At 45.4% G+C, this 19,952-nt stretch overlaps 1 protein-coding gene across 1 annotated transcript; it reads right to left on the bottom strand.

The window, feature by feature from the left end:
• Positions 1-518: 518 nt before the first annotated feature.
• On the bottom strand, positions 519-18,235 carry LOC118092160 (uncharacterized). The gene is made up of 7 exons (XM_088654226.1): positions 18,096-18,235; positions 16,338-16,443; positions 7,557-7,610; positions 5,408-5,467; positions 3,628-3,692; positions 1,430-3,309; positions 519-1,309 (listed from the first exon to the last, which is right to left on the bottom strand). Exons 1-7 carry the CDS (start codon positions 18,233-18,235, stop codon positions 519-521), a joined length of 3,096 nt encoding a protein of 1,031 aa, XP_088510352.1.
• Between the last annotated feature and the right edge of the window lie 1,717 nt (positions 18,236-19,952).

The raw sequence follows: 19,952 nt of genomic DNA, 5'->3' as shown, positions 1-19,952 counted from the left end.
GCATCTAGGGCAGGGGCCAGCAAACATTTTCAGCAGGGGGCCAGAGATGCATTTTAAATAAAAGGGCGCATTCTACTTATGCAGGCCAGATTTAGAAGGCGATTGGGCTGCATCCGCCCCCTGGGCCTTAGTTTGCCTACCCATGATCTATGGCAGGCATCCCCAAACTGCGGCCCTCCAGATGTTTTGGCCTACAACTCCCATGATCCCTAGCTAACAGGACCAGTGGTCAGGAATGATGGGAATTGTAGTCCAAAACATCTGGAGGGCCGAAGTTTGGGGATGCCTGATCTACGGCCTCCTAATACCAATCTGAATCCCTGGAGAGCTGTAGTCCAGGGCTTCACTCAGCAAGAGGGCCTCCAAACCCAGGCTGCTTCCCTGCTGCTGCCTCCTCCTCTGATGCACCAGTAGCAGCCAATCCGGGAGGACCAGACTGGGAAACTGGACTCAAATTTCAGCAGTGCCCCCCCTCCCGGCCTCTTGCCTTCCATTCTACAGAATAGTTGCAGAATTCACTAATCTCTGTGTTTGATTTGACTTTTTTCATATACCTGTTTTCCTCGCGAAATAATTCCTTCAGGCACTTCTGGATATTCATCCTCAAAGCTCGTTTCTTCTTCCTCAAAGCTCGTTTCTTCTTCCTCAAAGCTTGTTTCTCCCTCCCGGATTGTTTCTCCCTCCCGGATAGTTTCTCCCTCCTGGGGTGTTTCTCTATCCAAGTTTCTTGCTCCCTTCCAACTTGTTCTGTCCTCTTCGACGGTCGATTTGCTTCCTTCGCTTTCCTCAACTATTTGACCTAGCACTGATTTGCTTAACTTAATTGGCATAGAATACCTTTTCATTCTGGATACGTTGCGTTTTATTTTTGGAACAGAATCCTTGGTGTTTGGAGTATATCTGGTTATGCCAGCCCAATCCCTGTTGCTCGCTCTAGCTGCTGCAATACTTTCCTGTTTGAGGTTTGACATCGACGATCTTATGAATCCCTGCAGGTTCCCTCTGAATGCTTCGGGTCCTTCCTCCTGGAAGCTCTCTGTGACTTCTCTAAGCCATTTTTCCACATCCACTCTAGCTTCTTCAGCACATACCTCATTGAGGTGTGTTTTGGATTCGTCGAGCCATTGCTTGATATTTTGCCGTGATGCTTCTGGGTCTTCTTTGAGGTATGCTAGGGACTCTGCAAGCCATTCTTGAGCATTCAGATTGGAGGCTTCCTCTTTGAGACTCTGTATCGCTGATTCCGCCCACCCCTCCACATTTACTATACTTTCTTCAGAAGTTCCCTCTTTAAAATTCTGCACAGATTCTGCAAGCCAATTGTACGCATTCAACTTAGGTGCTTCGGGACCTTGCTCTTGAACGTTCACCATGGATTCCTCAAGCCATCCTTTCACATCACGTCTTATTGCTTCAGGACATGTTTCACCCAGGTTTTCTATGGACTTTTCAAACCATTGCTGTAGGTTCTGTCTGGGCATATCAGGCCCTTCCTCTTCCATGGTTTTCAGGGATTGTTCAAGCCACTTTTGAACACCTAGTCTGGAGGCTCCCCTTTGGACATTTGCTATCGATTCATCAAGCCACTGATGCACACTTTTGGCAGTTGGTGGAGGAATGTCCTCTTCGAGGTTCAGAATGGATGCTTTTAGGAATTCGTTGAGGTTCTGCTTGGGTGCTTCAGGACTTCCCTCTTGGAGCCCCTTTCTGGTTTCTTCAAGCCACTCTTTCACATCCTGCCTGGATGCTTCAGGCAACTCATCTTCAACGTTTCTTAAGGATTCTTCAATCCAGTCCTGCACGTTCTCTATGGATGTTTCAGAACTTTCTTGTATGCGGCTTATCAAGTTTGACTGAAGCCACTTCCCCACATTCAGCATGGACTTCTGATGGTTTTCTGTGAATGGTTTAGGCACCTTCTTACCGGATGCCTCAGGACCTTTCTCCTGTATGCTTTCCGTGTTTGCTTCAGGACTTTTCTTCTGGATATCCTTCACGGGTGCTTCAGGAATTTCTTGGATGTTTCTCATGGATGCTTCAAGCCATTCTTGTATACCTAGATGGGACGCTGCAGGCCCTAGATCTTGGAGGTTTCTTATGGATGCTTTAAACCACTCCTTCATATCGTGATTTGATTCTTCAGGATATAGCTCGTCAATTTTTTTCATGGATGACTCAAGCCATTCCTCCAGACCCTCACTGGCATCTTCAGGACCCCTTTCCATGAAGTCCTTAATGGATGCTGCAAGCCATTTTTGCATTTTTTCTCTAGATGCTTTATTGCCGTCCTGTAGGACACCTCTCATGGATTCTTTGACCTTTTGCTTCATTTTCTCTTTTGCTTCTTCATTTTGCAGACCTTTCAATGCGTCTTCATTTTGCAGGCCTTTCAATGCTTGAGGCCGTCCCGGAACAACTAGCTGGGTCGTTTCAGGACCTTCCTGTCTGGGTGCTTCTGGAGGTTTTTCCATGGGTGCTTGAAGCAGTTCTGGCACTACAAGCATCTGCTGCTGAGCATTTGGTTTTGTTGCTTTGTGACTTTGCTCTTGGATTTCCTGGATGCCTTTCCTGGATGCTTCAGCCCACTCTGGCACACTTAGGTGGTCTGTTTCAGGCCCTCCCTCTTGGAGGTTACTCCATTTGCTCACATCCTTTCTAGATGCTTCAGGACCTTGCTCTTCAATGTTATCCCCGAGCAACTGAGGCTTTGCTTCAGACTCTTGAAGGCCCTGGAGGCGCTTAATGGATTCTTCATGCCATTCCTGAACACCTAGGTGGGACGTTTCAGGACCTTCCTCTTGGAGATTACTTATGGATATGTCAAGCCATTCTTTCACATCCTGTCTGGCTTCTTCAGGACATTTCTGCTCAATGTATTTACGGGATTCTTTAAGCCATTCTTCAATAGCTGGTTTGGGTGCTTCTGAAACTTCCTCTGTAAGGTTTTCCATGGATGCCTGAAGCCACCTTAGTACTTTCTTCTTGGATACCTTGGGATCTCCTTTCCCTTGGATTCCCTCTATAGATTCTTCAAGCCATTTCTTGTTTAGGTTATATCTAGACAATTGAGGAACTGCAGGAGGCAGGCTCTCGCTTTTCTGTGTCATCTTTTCAGCCTCTTGCTTTTCAGCCTCTTGCTTTTCAGCCTCTCGCTTTTCTTCATCGTCAGGTTTTTTAGCTTGTGTGCTTGTTTGCCATACATAAACGCAGCTTCTTTTTCCTGCTCCACTCATTTGTGATTCTAAATGTTCCATGCCTACTTCATACAAACATGGTGCATAATGGTCTTTACTCAGTGCCTCTGCCGGTCTATAAAAAAATAAGAAATTTATTAGAGACTGCTTGAACAAAATAATCTAAATTAACATTAACTTCCTTCCAGCACTAAATCAGTGGCTTCTCAATCCAAAAGCAAATTTAATTAAGTGAAATGGGTTGCACATTATATTTGAAAATTTACTGCTAGGAGCAACATGTCTATATCTTATCACAGGAGCTAAAAAAAAATTCTCTCCAGTTTTGGAATATTTTTACAGAATTTCAGAAAATGAAACTATGACAAAACCCACCTATGTTGTTCCAAAGCATCTCTCAACCCAAATATTTTGATTGGCTGCAAACACTTACAATGTAGCTTGTAGCTCAGAGTCCTTGAGTTCCTCCTGCAGGCAATTTATTTTCATCTGAAGACTCTTAACAATCAAAACACACATATGTTTACAGGTGAATAACAAAACACACTTATCTCTCAATCACACTCACTTTGTCTCTGTCTCTCTCGCACACACATTTTGGGATTCTGCAGATCTTGTTATTGTGAAAAGAAATATCTTTCAGAAGGGGAAAACTTGTGGTCTAACAATGCAGGGAGCACTTTCACAAGACCATTTCTCTGTGGTGCAAACAGTGAAGGAGGAGTCTCCTCAGCAACTTCAAAAATGTTAATGGAGATGGCTGGCTCTTTTCTTCATTGTGTACCCCAGATTAGTAATAGTCCACAGCCCTCATGCAAAATAATCACTGATCCACTGAATGTGTGCGTTTGTTGGTTGACAGCGCGCGCGCGCACACACACACACACACACACACTTCCCACCCAACAGACCACTATGGAAATAATCGGTACTTTGGATCCTGTCTGGATAGGACCCTTAGATCCTGAGCTGTGGTAATGGCAGCATCACTGTGCCCCGGGGTCTGAAGGATGCAGTCTCTGCTGTGATGGTTAGATCAAAAATACGCTCTCCCCAGCGGTGTGTGTACTTCGGGGACTGGGCTAATTCCTGGTGCCTCCTCCCAAAGCCTGGGAAGTTTCTGCCCAGCTTAGGGAGAGAGGGGTGATGGCAACATCAGCACGTCAAGACGTCACACGTGTGACATCACCCCCACCCCGCAATCGCCCTCACAAGCTGGTGCTTCTGGCCCTAAAAAGTTATCTGCACGCCACTAAATGGTCCCACTGCCCGCTTCATATGAGGCGGGAGGTAGAAGAAGGAAAGAGTTGTCCAGAAGAGCTCTGGTTTAGGCCATGAAACTGCTGCAAGGGCTGAAGAACTGGGCACCGGCATCCAGAAATAGTGTGTTTAGGAAGCTGAGCATACCCTCCAACATTTCTCCGATGAAAATAGGGACATCCCATTCCTTAATGATAATTTTACTATATATATCCCACACAACTTTACTGGGTTGCCCCAGCCACTCTGGGCAGTTTCCAACATATATAAAAACACAATTAATGCTTTAAAAAACTTCCCTATACAGGATTGCCATCAGGCGCCTTGGGGGTCGGATAACTCCATACCCTCCAACATTTCTCCAATGAAAATAGGGACGTCCTAAGGGAAAGTGGGACATTCCAGGATCAAATCAGAAACCAGGACACCTTCTCTAAATCAGCGACGTCCCTGGAAAATAGGGACACATGGAGGGTCTTCAAAAGGGCTTTATCTCTATCCCTGTTTAACTGTTTCCAATCTAGTAGGCTATTTAAGAGGTACCGGGGAAGGAGATTCCGCAAACTGGATTAGGATCCGGGTTAAAATGCTCTGCCAGCATATGTGTGTGTGTGTGGTGTGTTTATGGGTACACAGGTCAAAATGGTTTCTCACATTTGCAGAGCATGTTTATGGGAGTAAAGAATGATCCTTGGCTTTTATTTTAAAAACCATTAAAAACCACACATCTCATAAAAACTCCCATCTGATCTCCTCTCCACCAGGCATATATATTTAGGCCTGGACATTTTACATAAGTAGTATTTCCATTTTAAAATGTCATGGCTGAACTCCCTTTTGATTTGCTAATGAGGTTATGTCACAGTCATTCTCAACACTATTTAATCAGAAATAGTCATGCTGACTTCAAGAGGAAAGAACTATATTACTGAATACAAATATACTTGATGTACCTCAATATGTTTTCCTTGTTCAATCAGAGCTGCTCTTGTTTCAACCATAAGTACTTGTTCCTGTAGCGCAAATGAAATGCAACATTTTAAAGAAAGAGTGAAACCCATAATTTCCATTACACAAATGTAATGGTTTCATTTTTTGTTATCAAAATACTTCTTATATAATTAATGTGTGATTATTTTTCATCTGTACAGTGGTACCTCGCAAGACGAATGCGTCTTGCGATCTGATGGTGACTCGCATGACGAATTCATTTTGCAAAAAAGTCGTCTTGCGAATCGCGGTTTCCCATAGGAATGCATTGAAATTTAATTAATGCGCTCCAATGGGGGAAAAAAGGAATTTCAATGCATTTCTATGGGAAACCGCGATTCGCAAGATGAATTTTTCACAAAATGAATTGACTTGCGGAACCAATTAAATTCGTCTTGCGAGGCACCACTGTATGTACATATGTGTTATATATACAGTGTGTGTGTGTGTGTGTGTGTGTGTGTGTGTGTGTGTGTGTGTGTGTATTACACTGCCTTTCTGCCCCTTTTATACAAAGGCAGCTTGGACTTGAATTATCTATCTATCTATCTATCTATCTATCTATCTAATCAATAAATATAAAGCAAGAAAACAACGAGACTTGAATGAAAACAACAGAAGATGACGAAAACACCCTTTACCCTGCCGTCCTATGCATGTTTAACATGGAGTAATCCTGCTGAACATAGTTCAATTGCAAAAACTCACAGCTTGTCCAAAGCCTGGTAGAACAGAAAGGTCTTTAATTGAAACACCAACAAAGCAGGTCCCTGGGAGTTTGCAATGGAGAAAGCTGTGTTCTTGGCAACCACCCATCTGAGGGCGGGGGCAGCCGTAGCACAGTCTCTGCAGGCCAGGGAAGAGGAATCTGTGGCCCTCTGCAGGTTCTGTTGGACTCCTAGACAGCCTTGGCAATAGTCAGGGATGCTGGGAGCTATAGTAGAACAACATCAAGAAGCCCATGTGGAATGAATCAGCCTCCTGTAACCAACATGCTTACGTCTAATTAATGCATGAAAGGGGTTAAGACCATAGAGTAAGCTGTCCTGCCAGGCTTAGCTAGGTCACTCCTCACCTTGGGAGGAAGGGTTACCAAACTCTTTGTCCTCTCACTTCCACCATGTGAACCCTACCACCAAGAAGGTCTAAGCTGAACACTCCAAGCTTAGACTGCATTGCTTAAGGGAACCATATTTGTGTTTATGTACAAATAATTCACAAACCTTTACCATATTGAAACCTAAGTTATACCACCTGCCTTTTCTTGCCGCTGTATGGAAAAGCACATGATTCAGACCTTGGAAGGGTTTGTAAGTAAACCATTTTTAACTAGCCATATGTGTGGTCTCATTCTATGCTAAGGGAAGTGGGGAATTTTAGAAGCAGCTTAGAAAGGGGGATATTTTCCCACACTTTGCTTTGCTGCATATCTTATTATTTAAAATTGCTGCCGGGGTTCTCTCACCAAAGAGTACTTGCCCCAAACCTGGATCCAGATGTCCAGAGAATTATTCTTCTATTTTTCTTTACTTTTAACCAAACCAAAACCCAACAGTCCAAAGGTTCTCCATTCCTGGACAGGCTGTGGAAAAGCAGGCAGCCCCAGATCAATCCAGCTTAAAACCAGCACACAGAACTGCCTTCAGAAATAAACTAGGGGTCAAGGAGTCAATGAAGCTTCTTAAGCACCAGCAAAATGTGGCCAATCCTATAGGATCCTGCTGCTGAGCCGGTTGCCATATTTTTGAACTACTCACACATTGAAGAGATTCACTATAAAAACATCTGTGTCAGGTTATGTGTGCTCTACTGTCTTCCCTGTTCACTTCATTGACACGAGAGTAAGAGCTGAATCCACATAGGTCTCCAGATCAGAGTGACTATGTTTATATTCTGGTTTTATCTAAACAGATTTCAAAATGCTGTTACAGGATCATATGGTGGTGAGATACCGCTAGCATAGCAGGGATTTTAACACTTTTGAATCTCTTTAGAGACAAATAAAGTCATTCTGCCATCAGCTTAACTGCAAATTAAACCTGCTTTCTTATTCTCCGGGGGGGGGGGGGTATTCCATTATACCGTAGCTACTGTATATATATTTTCCAGTACCTTGAAAAGATCTCCTTTTTTTTCTTCCATCTTCTTTTCCCAACATTGCAGTGTCTTCTTATAAAAGGACAACATTTATCATTGACGGAGGAGAGAGAGAGAGAGAGAGAACAGATTTTATAAGTCTTGCACCCTTTGGGGGAAGCTATATTCCATACTTAACGGTTGCAGCAACCACTAAAAGTGCCTTCGCAAGCAGAGCTTTCCTGTTAGCCACAAATGCAACACTTTTCAATGGAGTCAGCTAAAAGTCATCATGTCTTGAATAATCAAGTGATGTATACGCGGAAACCTTCCTTAGGGTAATGACAAACAATGTACGGGATCTCCCTACACCTATTATTTGTGTGTTTCCCCCACTGATCAGCCCAGAGGCCAAATTTTACAGCAGCAGCAAAACACAATGAAAAATGATAACGAAACAAAGATAAAATACCAATCTTCAACACAATAAAACAATTAAGCAGCACAAACGACATTTAAAATGGATGTGTGACACCCCACCCAACTCACTGAAGGTACTGTGGAATGGGAAAATTCTACTTGCTTCCTACAGGTGGTTAAAGAGCTAGATGCATTTATGGACATCCAGAGGGGATGAAAGCCTCGTGTCTGCTTAAAGCAGTGAAGTACTGGTGGCATCTTAAAGACTAACTTGTTTACTGGATGTAAGGGGGAGAGATTACAGAGAACCCCCCCCCCTCTCATCAGAAGCAGCCCGTCTCCAAGCAGTCATGAAAGCACGGGGTCTGAAGGGGTGAGTCAGGAGACGGCGAAGGAGTGCCAGGGCTCTGGCAGCATTGGAGAGCCCCTGCTCCACAGGCAGGAAGAGAGAGAGGCGGGAAGGGTGGACAGGCAGAAGGCAGACAGTAGACCCTTCCCCCCAACATCGGGGAGGTGTTATTGAGAAGGAGGAGAAAGGGGAGGAGATTCACTGTCCCGAGGCTTTTATGCTGGTCAAAGTCGCGAAAAGGGGCAGTGCCGGGTTCTGATTCGGAATAAGGAGACATGAAACCATCCGCTCATCACACTGTAAATAAGGTGCACTAATAAAGACTTTTGAAAGACAAGCATGTGGAAAGTCGTTACTTGGGAGTAGCCGTAACAACTCTGACACTATGGCAGGAGCTTTTGTGCTTTAGATCATAGTCCAGATGAAGTGGGCCCATGAAAGCTGATGCCATAATAAATTTGTTCATCTTTAAGGGGCCACAGCAATTCACAGAAAAACCAAATTGCCATTTGCTCTGATAGAGTGCTAAAGAATGGTTTTCCCCGGAGGGAAATAGAGGTGGAGAAGCCCACTGTCAGCTTTCCCTCTGGAAGTTATTCCTGGGACGCGTTATTGCAATATTTGGGCAAACGATGGACTTTACTTTTCTCTGGCTCAAGCTGCCTAGTGACTGGAGACGGGTGGTTGGGAGAAGGGTTTGGTTGGCCTTTTCCATTTGTGCAAGGCTTGCTTATTGGATGCTTCGGGCACCGAGCTGATGGAGTAGGTCCAGCCTGTACGCAGTGCTGGTTAGTGCCCATTGGGACTGGTAGGGGGAAAGGCAGGAAGACCAACAGTAGGGAGAGCCACCCCATGGCTGCTTGTAAGTAAGAAGGCAGGCAGGTGGCAGTTCCCTGTGCACTCTAATGGACTGGCTTCCACTGACTGCACATGCTCAGGAGCGGTCCTGAAATCTCCACCCCTCCTGGCCTGGATAAGACCTTCCCCTCCTTCCCCACAGCTGACAACAGGAAGCCCGACCCATTTGTAAACTGATCTGATTTTTAAAACAGATTGATTTCAGACATGCAGTGGATGCCCTCAAAATTAATATGTTTTCAGACAATCAGTTCTAAAGCTTCTATCCATTTCTAGGTTGAACCATGAGGTCAGCCAACAGCCTGGCAGCCACATGAACTTGGAGGGTGGACGATAAGTGAGATGGTTTATAAATACTGAATGCCGACAAATGCGGCAACAGAAGCAGAGCGGCAATGCCTTGCGGTGAGCGAGAAAGGAACGTTGCATTAGCACATTTTTGTAATGGAAATGATCAAAGTGGTTTGGCGGGAGGAAGGGCGGATTGAAGTAACATCTAATTATTCATGATGGCACCAGTGACCACAAAATCACTGTTTACTGTCACCCAGAATAGGATATTAATAGGGGGGATGTTTGTTTCTAAATGTCAAGAAAACTGATAATGCTCTTCCATTTTGTTAAGGGTAAATGCTGCTGCAAAATTATATGCCCCCTTTCCTCAAGACAGGGAAACACAAGCCAAGCCGACTGCTTCCATCACAAGAGCATGCCTGCAACAATATGATCATTATCAAAATATACTGAGCAGATTTAAACTAGTTGTGTGCACACTGGCCCTTTAAAGCACGTTCGAAACACATTATTTTTCTCAAAGAATTCTGGGCACTGTAGTTTAACACTTACAGAGTTAAAATTCCCCAGCTTCTCTCTCTCTCTCTCTCTCTCTCTCTCTCTCTCTCTCTCTCTCTCTCTCTCTCTCTCTCTCTCTCAAACTATATTACACAGCCTACAGAAGACAGGATTCAATATGATACCCTGGCTGTGAAGCAATAGAGCAATAGAGTGAAGACAGTGCTACATCAAATTTGTATTCCTAGTTCTCTGGCTGACTAGCAGTATACTGAGGGTTACTCTAAGCCAGGCTTCCTCAACCTCAACCCTCCATATGTTTTTGACCTACAACTCCCATGATCCCTAGCTAGCAAGACCAGTGGTCAGGGATGATGAGAATTGCAGTCTCAAAACATCTGGAGGGCCGAGGTTCATAGCTGCCAAGTCTCCCGTTTTCCCCGGGAAATCCCCGTTCTCCCAGCTGTTCCTAGCTGAAAAAACACATGTTTCCCCCCGGTTTATTCTGGCGCGGCAGCCATTTTGGAACTGGGCAGAGCATGCTCAGAAGCGACTTTTGATGCTGCTCTGCCCAGTTCCATAATGGCTGCAGTGCGACTTCTGGCACGGTGGCCATTTTGGAACTGGGCAAAGCAGCATCAAAAGTCACTTCTGAGCATGCTCCGCCCAGTTCCAAAATGGCGGCAGCGCTACTTCCGGTCTGCTATTTCCGGCCCGGTCCCTTATTTCTCGGACAGCAACTTGGCAGGTATCCCGAGGTTGAGGAAGCCTGCTCTAAGAGACCAGAATTTGTGTGCTAAGGCTGCATGGCCCTGTTGCTCCCTAAGACAGCAACATACAGTTAGGGTTCAAACAGGCCACAACTTTATTGATTTCAGGTGTGAATAGTTTGGTATAGGCATTGGGTAAAGCCATTTATTCCATTCCAGCCTGTCTGCTGGAAGTGCATCTAAACATAAACCACATCTTGAAAGGGGGTGGGGCTAAGACCTACATCAAATAGGGGTACCTCCTGAAGGGTCCCTGTTAGAAGAGAGCTATGACCAGTGCTTTTTTCTGGGGGGATGCAGGGGTACACATACAACCTAAACATTTTGTGAATTTAAGTTTGGCCTCATTGAGGGGCAGTATTTCAATATGAGTAGGAAAATGGGAGTACCCCTAAACATTTTTTTAAAGGAAAAAAAGCACTGACTATGACCTTAGCCCTCACTTGGGCGTCTGGACAGAAGCAAGTCCTCATGGATCCCTTCAAGAGGATACACTTAACCAGGGCTTTTTTTTCAGCCAGAACTCATTGGAACTCAGTCCCAGTGCCTCTCAAGTGGGCACTATTGCCATTATAAGAGAACAAGTTCCAGCACCTCTTTTTGTGAGGTTCCAGCACCACTTTTTCTAGATAAATGGCACTGCCCTTAACCAAAGAGGGGCAGGCAGTTGTCGCTACAACCTTCCCTCCAGCCAAGACTAAGGCTTACTCAACGCCCAACCTCACAAAGTTGTGGTGATTGCTATGAAATGGACAAAGACCAAAGTAGGAAAGCAAAACATATCAAAAAGGGAGGGAGGATGGGAGGTCCAAGAAGGAGGCTGGGGAGAAGGGCTGGGCAGGCCCCAATTATTCCCCCTGGAGGGGAGCCAAGCTGCACCTTTTGGCTGGTTGGGCCTGCCCCCTGGGGAATCCCCCCACCTAAGCATTTGGCCAGTGCACAGGCAGGCTGCAATCCTCCCCGGCCGGCTGCCAGATCACGGACATGGCCATGACCAGGCTACAGCACTCCCTGACCATTAAAGGTAAGCAGACTTACGTCACACCTTACCTGTCTGAAGTGAGACCTGAGATTTGTGTTTTGGGCAGAGGAGGTAAAAGAAGCCGGACTGTAGAAGCAGCTTTGGGGGGTTGAAGTGAGAAGGGTCTACAAGGACACGCTGGTGTCTGGATGAGACTGACACTGCTCTAAAGACTAGTACAGTCATACCTCGGTTTAAGTATGCTTCGGTTTGAGTACTTTCAGTTTTAGTACTCCGTGGACCCGTCTGGAACGAATTAATCCACTTTCCATTACTTTCAATTGGAAAGTTCGCTTCAGGTTAAGTATGCTTCAGATTAAGTACAGATTAAGTACAGATTAAGTATGCAAACACGGAGCAATGGATTCAAACTACAAGAAAGAAGCTTCCACCTAAACATTAGGAAGAACTTCCTGACAGTAAGAGCTCTTCGACAGTGGAATTTGCTGCCAAGAAGTGTGGTGGAGTCTCCTTCTTTGGAGGTCTTTAAGCAGAGGCTTGACAGCCATCTGTCAAGAATGCTTTGATGGTGTTTCCTGCGTGGCAGGGGGTTGGACTGGATGGCCCTTGTGGTCTCTTCCAACTCTATGATTCTATGATTCTATGCTTCAGGTTAAGTACAGACTTCCGGGACCAATTGTGTACTTAAACCGAGGTACCACTGTATTGCCAACCTGCCCACTTGCCACCATCCTCAAATTGTCTATCTGCACATAAATGGGTATTGCAAAAATGCCCTAAGATTCCAGAGCTCACTCGCTCTCCTCATGAGGAAATTGCCCTATAATTTCCCGCCGCTATGGGAAGTGGAGACACTGGTCCCTTAGGTGATTTTATTTCATTGACTACGTTGGAAATGTAAAATTGCATCCCAAACTGTGTAATGGAGCGTTGAGTTGCTGAGGTGCTAAATGACTGTGGCACCTCGATGAATATAGAATTGCTTTGCTCAAAGTTTGAAGGGTATAGCCTCACAATGCTTCATTAAATAAAATTAGATATGGGTGGTACTGGGTTCTTTCAACAATATAACTCTTTCAACAAAGGACTCTTGAGATTGCCAAACAAATAATATCTGTATACTAGCTTGGATGGCATTTTGCTGCTCTTTATAGATTTGATTTTTGGAAAGAAAATGTTGGTCTGAACAGCAAACTTGGTGCAGAATCCTGCCAGCAGTTACAATTGAGTTCAAAGGGAATTTATACATGGGTTTAGCATTGCAGCCTTTGTGCCCCCCCAATTAATAAAACATTACTATTCATTTATATAGTATTTTAACAGGGCAGAGGACTTTACTATGGACTCCTTCGCACATAACGCTAACCAAACCAAGCAAGGACGAGAAAGTGTGCAAGTGTTGTGCAGGAGAACTTCCCCAAAGTTGGTGCCCTGCTAAAAGAATTCAGATGGTGAAAACTGGTATACCTTCGCAACGTCATGTTCCAAGGGTTGCCAAGCTTCCACATTGCTTAAAAGATGGTGACGCCGGATAGAAGAATCGGAGACGAGAGAAGAATCACAGCTGGCCATTCTATGGTGAGCCATACTTTTCCTTTGGTGTTCTTGATGCCTGGCAAGCTGGCAGTCACACCATCTAGACCACTTAAAGCAAAAATAATTATACATCTATATTTTTAAACAATATACTGAAGCAGAATGTGTACACTTCTGTCAAAGAAATGGTTCTTCTTTCTCTGTTCAGTATATGTTCAAGGTCACACCAGGCAATGCTACCACTTTCCTGGTAGAAAACATGGCTTCCCCATCCTTCTTTAAAGCATACCTGCCAAGTTGGTGTCGGAGAAATAAGGGACCGGGCGGAAGTAGTAGACCGGAAGTAGCGCTGCTGCCATTTTGGAACTGGGTGGAGCATGCTCAGAAGTGACTTTTGATGCTGCTTTGCCCAGTTCCAAAATGGCCGTCGCGCCAGAAGTCACACTGCAGCCATTTTGGAACTGGGCAGAGCAGCATCAAAAGTCGCTTCTGAGCATGCTCCGCCCAGTTCCAAAATGGCCGCCGCGGCAGAATAAACCGGGGGGGGGGGAACAAAAAAATCCATTTTTTTCAGCTAGGAACAGCTGGAAAAATGGGGATTTCCCGGGGAATACGGGAGACTTGGCAGCTATGCTTTAAAGGAGCTCAGAGTGATTCAGATGACATCTACTTAGCTTCACAGATGGAACTGCATCAAGCACCTTCAGATAATTCTCGGACCCCATATCTGCCCCATTCATTCCCACTATTCCAGTATGGCAGGAAGCAGAAGAATGGACTGGACATATTTTGTGCCCGGTAGCAACCTTGCTCCAACCTCCAGGATTGCAGGGTTGTTGTAGCAGGGTTGTTGTGAGTTCCTGGAGGTGGTTGGAGGATGGATGGCAGCTAACATATTGAGGTTGAATCCTGACAAGACAGAAGTACTGTTTGTGGGGGACAGGAGGCGGGCAGGTGTGGAGGACTCCCTGGTCCTGAATGGGGTAACTGTGCCCCTGAAGGACCAGGTGCGCAGCCTGGGAGTCATTCTGGACTCACACCTGTCCATGGAGGCACAGGTCAATTCTGTGTCCAGAATCAGCTGTGTCTATCAGCTCCACCTGGTACGCAGGCTGAGACCCTACCTGCCCGCCATACTGTCTCGCCAGAATGGTGCATGCTCTAGTTATCTCCTGCTTGGACTACTGCAATGCACTCTACGTGGGGCTACCTTTGAAGGTGACCCGGAAACTACAACTAATCCAGAATGCGGCAGCTAGACTGGTGACTGGGAGCGGCCGCCGAGACAACATAACACCAGTCTTGAAAGATCTACATTGGCTCCCAGTACATTTCCGAGCACAGTTCAAAGTGTTGGTGCTGACCTTTAAAGCCCTAAACAGCCTCGGTCCAGTATACCTAAAGGAGCGTCTCCACCCCCATCGTTCTGCCCGGACACTGAGGTCCAGCACCGAGGGCCTTCTTGCGGTTCCCTCATTGCGAGAAGCCAAGTTGCAGGGAACCAGGCAGAGGGCCTTCTCGGTAGTGGCGCCCGCCCTATAGAATGCCCTCCCATCAGATGTCAAAGAGAAAAACAGCTACCAGATTTTTAGAAGACATCTGAAGGCAGCCCTGTTTAGGGAGGCTTTTAATGTTTAAGAAATTAGTGTATTTTAATGTTTCTGTTGGAAGCCGCCCAGAGTGGCTGGGGGGACCCGGCCGGATGGGTGGGGTATAAATAATAAATTATTATTATTATATTAATATTATTATATACAACAATGTGGAGGAGATTTGCCCCACTGATATGTGCATAGCTGACTCTGCTGCTTTACACCTGTGCAGAAATGCCTCTTGTAGATGTTATTTGTTTTAAATTGTTTGCTAAGTGTTGTGCAGGAAATATTACTGTTCTGATGGCTTCATAAAATGTACATCAGTCTCGGAATTATGAAAGCCACCCCAGTTTCTTATATGATCCCGGAATGTCCCTATTTCCCCCTCTAGTGCCACCACCAAGTTCGGAGAGGTAGATGAGCTGGCGCTTGTCCTGAATGGTGGTGGCAGCGGTGGCAGCTGTGAGGGAGCACCTCGCCGCCTCTCCATGGCCTCTGCTGCCGGCCTCCTCCCTTGGGCAGCTTGTAGCAGCTGCTGGAGGGCAGGTGAGGAGGAAGAGAAGCTGCTTTTGCCAAGACCCAGCCCCATGTAACACGCCGGCTCTGAAGGGCAGGCAGAGGGCAGGACTGCCCTGGGTGGAAAGAAAAGGGGAGCACAATGGAATACAGTGGTGCCTCGCTTAACGAATGCCCTGCTTAACGAAATTTCCGCTTAACGAAAGGATTTTTCGAGCGGAGGTTGCCTCGCTAGACGAATTCGTTTTATGAAAAATTCGTCTAGCGAATAGCGGTTTCCCATAGGAATGCATTGAAATTCAATTAATGTGTTCCTATGGGCAAAAAAATAAATAAATAAAATTTCAATGCATTCCTATGGGATTCGCTAGACGAATTTTTCGTTATAAGAAAAGACCTGTGGAACGAATTAAATTCGTCTAGCGAGGCACCACTGTACAGCGAGTCTTGATTTGGGGGGAATAAATGCTTTGTGTATCCAAGTCTAATCTTGCCCCTTTCTAAAATTTATTTATTGGTGTGTGTTTGTAATTCGTAAGAATAGAATAGAATAGAATTTCTCAGGACAGTGGAGGGTGTGTATGCTTTGTTCCATTAGTGTAGTGCTGGTGGAAATGCTCTGTGAGTGGGGGTCAAAAATGGGGGAGGGATCAAGGAGAGGGTCAGTTGCAGGGAGTGAGAAATGTCCCTCTTTTCATCTGAGGAATGTTGGAGGGCATGCTATAGCACCACACATTTTGTGTGCTGGACATCTGTAGGGGATCTCCTTGAGTAAGCTCTCATCCAAATTACACGAGATGCCTACTCAAGTACAGCATTGTTCCCATAGCTGCCATTCAGCTGCCAACATGGGGGTGGGTGGGTCAGGGCGGGACAGCAGGAGCATAGCACTTCACTTTCCCCCTCAGGAGAGGGGAATCATGTAGGAGTGGGGAATGACTGAATAGGGGACAACGGCATTCTGCCTAGTCTTCAAACAATCAGATTTCTCTCTCTAACCTCTTCCTGCTGATGCTTTATAGCCTTTGGCTTCTTGATCTTGATTCCGTCTTCCACCTCTATCTCCTCCCAGGTTCTTTTTATGTAACGCTGTGGATACTGCAGGCTGCAAGACATAATAATAGGCTAGAACACTGCAGGCTGGGAGAAAGGAGCGCTGAAAGGGTTTTATAAAAGCGCCATTGTACTTATCAGAAGTACACTGGTAATTGGATATCTCTATGAACTGCAAAGGGACGCGGGTGGCGCTGCGGGCTAAACCACAGAGCCTAGGGCTTGCCGATCAGAAGGTTGGCGGTTCGAATCCCCATGATGGGGTGAGCTCCCGTTGCTCAGTCCCAGCTCCTGCCAACCTAGCCATTCGAAAGCACGTCAAAGTGCAAGTAGATAAATCAGTACCACTACAGCGGGAAGGCAAACGGCGTTTCCGTGTGCTGTTGTAGTTCACCAGAAGCGGCTTAGTCATGCTGGCCACATGACCCGGAAGCTGTACGCCAGCTTCCTCGGCCAATAACGTGAGATGAGCGCTGCAACCCAAGAGTCGGTCACAACTGGACCTAATGGTCAGGGGTCCCTTTACCTATGAACTGCAAAAGCATTTAGAGAATATTGTGGTGGTAAAGGTAAAGGGGACCCCTGACCATTAGATCCAGTCGTGACCGACTCTGGGGTTGCGCGCTCATCTCGCATTATTGGCCGAGGGAGCCGGCGTATAGCTTCCAGGTCATGTGGCCAGCATGACAAAGCCACTTCTGGCAAACCAGAGCAGCACATGGAAACGCCGTTTACCTTCCCGCTGTAGCGGTTCCTGTTTATCTACTTGCATTTTGACGTGCTTTCGAACTGCTAGGTTGGCAGGAGCTGGGACCAAGCAAGGGGAGCTCACCCCGTCACAGGGATTCAAACTGCCGACCTTCTGATCAGCAAGCCCTAGGCTCAGTGGTTTAACCCACAGCGCCACCTGGGTTCCTGGTGGTACACAACAACAAAATAAAAGCATATAGAACAAATTAAATACAGTTCTCCTGGAAATGTCAGCAATTACCCTTCCAAATATTTGTAACACAAAAATCCTTAATAATAATTTAAATATGGATTTGTATAGTGAGATCACTGGGTTTTTTTCTTTATCACTTAAAGTTTCTGAGAGGTGGAATTTGCACTGGGCCTGTGACCCTGGCAAAAGGGGGTTCAATCCTTTGCCTGTGCTACTTCCCAAACTTCAATTCCCACCTGAATTTGCATTCCCATCTTCAGAGCTAATAGCAGCTTCAGGGGTTATTTTATTTTAAGACAGCACAGGACAGGCAGTAAGGGTCATTCCCTTCCTAAATTACCTCCACTAGGCAATAACTATTAATCAAGGGAAAAGGTACTGGCATCCAATAACAGATTTTCTATGTCACACATGTTGTTTGGCCGTGAGCTCCCGTTGTCTAGATATTTGTCAGTTTTAGTAGCTATTTGCAGCCCAAGGATCCCGTCACAGAAGAACTTCCTATGCTCTAAGTGGAGAAAATACTAAATACAGTGTGGCTCACTTTTGCTTCCTCCATTAATTGTATGGCCGGAGTCTTGAAGGTGGGGGTTTTCAGAGAGCAGCACCTGGCCTGATTCAGAGGCTTCAAGATGGGGGTGGAAAGGGAGGACAGGAGCTGCCAGCTTTTGCTAATCCCAGAGAAGGCAACAGGGCTCATAATGCATCTCCTGTAGAGGGAGCTAAACAGATGGAAAAAAAACACCTAAAATATCTCTTACCTCCTCATCTCTTGTCTAAAATGCTTGTTTTCTTTCAAGAGCTGTTGGTTCTCCCCAACGAGTTTGATAATCATGTTGCTAAGGAATCTCTTCTCGCTTTTGAGCCTTTCTGTGGCCAGAAGCAGATCTGCAAACATCATCTTTCTATACCAGGACCAGAACAAGATCAATCCCGACAGATGTGATTTTTTAAATAAAAAAAGCTTCAAAATACATCGCCACGTGTTATTATAATTTACAATCAAAATTTACACAGCACAAATGGTATAGGTTTCCTGTGTATATCTAATCCATTTTTATTAATCCAGTTTGATAAGCTACTATCATTTCTTTTTGGACAGATGGGGGGGGGGTTCTTAAACCAAAACTCAATGTTCAGCGTCTCTTGATGGGATCTGAACCAAGTTCACCACTGCATCTTAATGGTCAATCCTGCCTCTGCTTACAAGAGACTCTTCATAATGCTAGAACCCACCCCTAACATTAATAGTGTTAAGGAATGACGTGGTGACATGGGCATACATAGCCAGGATTTTTGTTGGGGGGTCAGAACCTCAGTTTTCTATGAATTTTTATTGATTTTATTGATTGGGGGGAGCAGCTGCCCCCCCCCTCCGTGTAGTGATACTCAACACTGACCTGCATTAAATGGAATCATTGACCTGCATTAAATCGCCCGTGTTTAGACCACTATACTGTTAAGTGGGTATTTTTAAATATTTTTTGACAAAGTAATAATAATAAAGAAATAAGAATAAAACCGTGCACCCCACCCCTGAGACCAATCCATTGTAACTATCCAACCTCCCAAAATTTCCACACCTCTTGAGATGGTTTGACCCTTTTCTGTTTTAACAGTACAAATTCTACAAAGACCTTCCATAACTCCTCAAAATCATTTCGTCTGCATATTCCCCGCCTTACCTTAATAGCCTGTGTTAATTTATCATTAATACAGTGGTACCTCTACTTACGAATTTAATGCGTTCTGAACGCACATTTGTAAGTCAAAAAAAATTGTAAGTCGAATCCCATAGGAATGCATTGGGAGAAAAAATTCGTAAGTCGAAGCAACCCTATCTAAAAATTCGTAAGTAGAAAAAATCCTATCTAAACCGCATCCAAGATGGCGGACAGAGCTCCATTCGTAAGTAGAAACATTCGTAAGTAGAGTTATTCGTAAGTAGAGGTACCACTGTAGCTATTATTAAACACGGTTAAGTGTTCGACAAAGTGACATTTGACAAATAAATGCTTTGGAATCCCCTACTTATGAAATATCAGGCAGGACAGGAGTCCTCAGTTTACTGTTTTAGATCCCTGCTAACAGGGCCGGCCCACCCATGAGGCAAGATAGGGCACCACCTCGGGTGGCAGGATCCACAGGGGCAGCAGATCTGGCCTTCAAGGAAAGCATCGCCTCCTTGGAGGTTTGAGCTGCCTTCTCCTCAGCCAGACCCCTACCATGCTGCTGGCCTCTTGGCCCTGGCAGGGAGGTGCCATTTTGGGCTTCGCCTCAGATGCCAAAATGTCTTGGGCCTGCCCTGCCTGCTAAACACTAGTTTCAGCAAACTGCAAACCACACACCAACAGCATATCCATCTTAACAATATTACTGCTGTTGTTAACAAGAAAAGTGAAAAGATGAATCAGGGATACTCAGTTGGTAGAGCATGAGTCTCTTAATCTCAGGGTTGTGGGTTCAAGTTCCATGTTGGTCAAAATATTCCTGCATCGTACAGGGCTGGACTAGATGACCCTCATGGTCCCTTCCAACTGTACCATTCTATGAAATGATGTATAAATAAGAGAATATGGGTGTTTCAAAGGACAGGATGATTTGCTGACCCTGGGCAT

The sequence above is a fragment of the Zootoca vivipara genome, chromosome 11 (assembly GCF_965207765.1).
Source record: "Zootoca vivipara chromosome 11, rZooViv2.hap1.1, whole genome shotgun sequence".
NCBI lineage: Eukaryota > Metazoa > Chordata > Lepidosauria > Squamata > Lacertidae > Zootoca > Zootoca vivipara.
The sequence above is the reverse complement of the archived record's forward strand: the minus strand, read 5'-3'. Positions and strand labels throughout refer to the sequence as shown.

Bases quoted from the DNA above. Each gene is read 5' to 3' on its own strand.
- LOC118092160 (XM_088654226.1), bottom strand. From the start codon at position 18,235: ATGATGTTTGCAGATCTGCTTCTGGCCACAGAAAGGCTCAAAAGCGAG. The intron at 3,693-5,407 runs GTACATCAAGTA...TTGATTGTTAAG, and splicing joins AACAAGGAAAACATATTGAG to AGTCTTCAGATGAAAATAAA. The intron at 3,310-3,627 runs GTAAGTGTTTGC...ATTTTTTTATAG, and splicing joins TCTGAGCTACAAGCTACATT to ACCGGCAGAGGCACTGAGTA.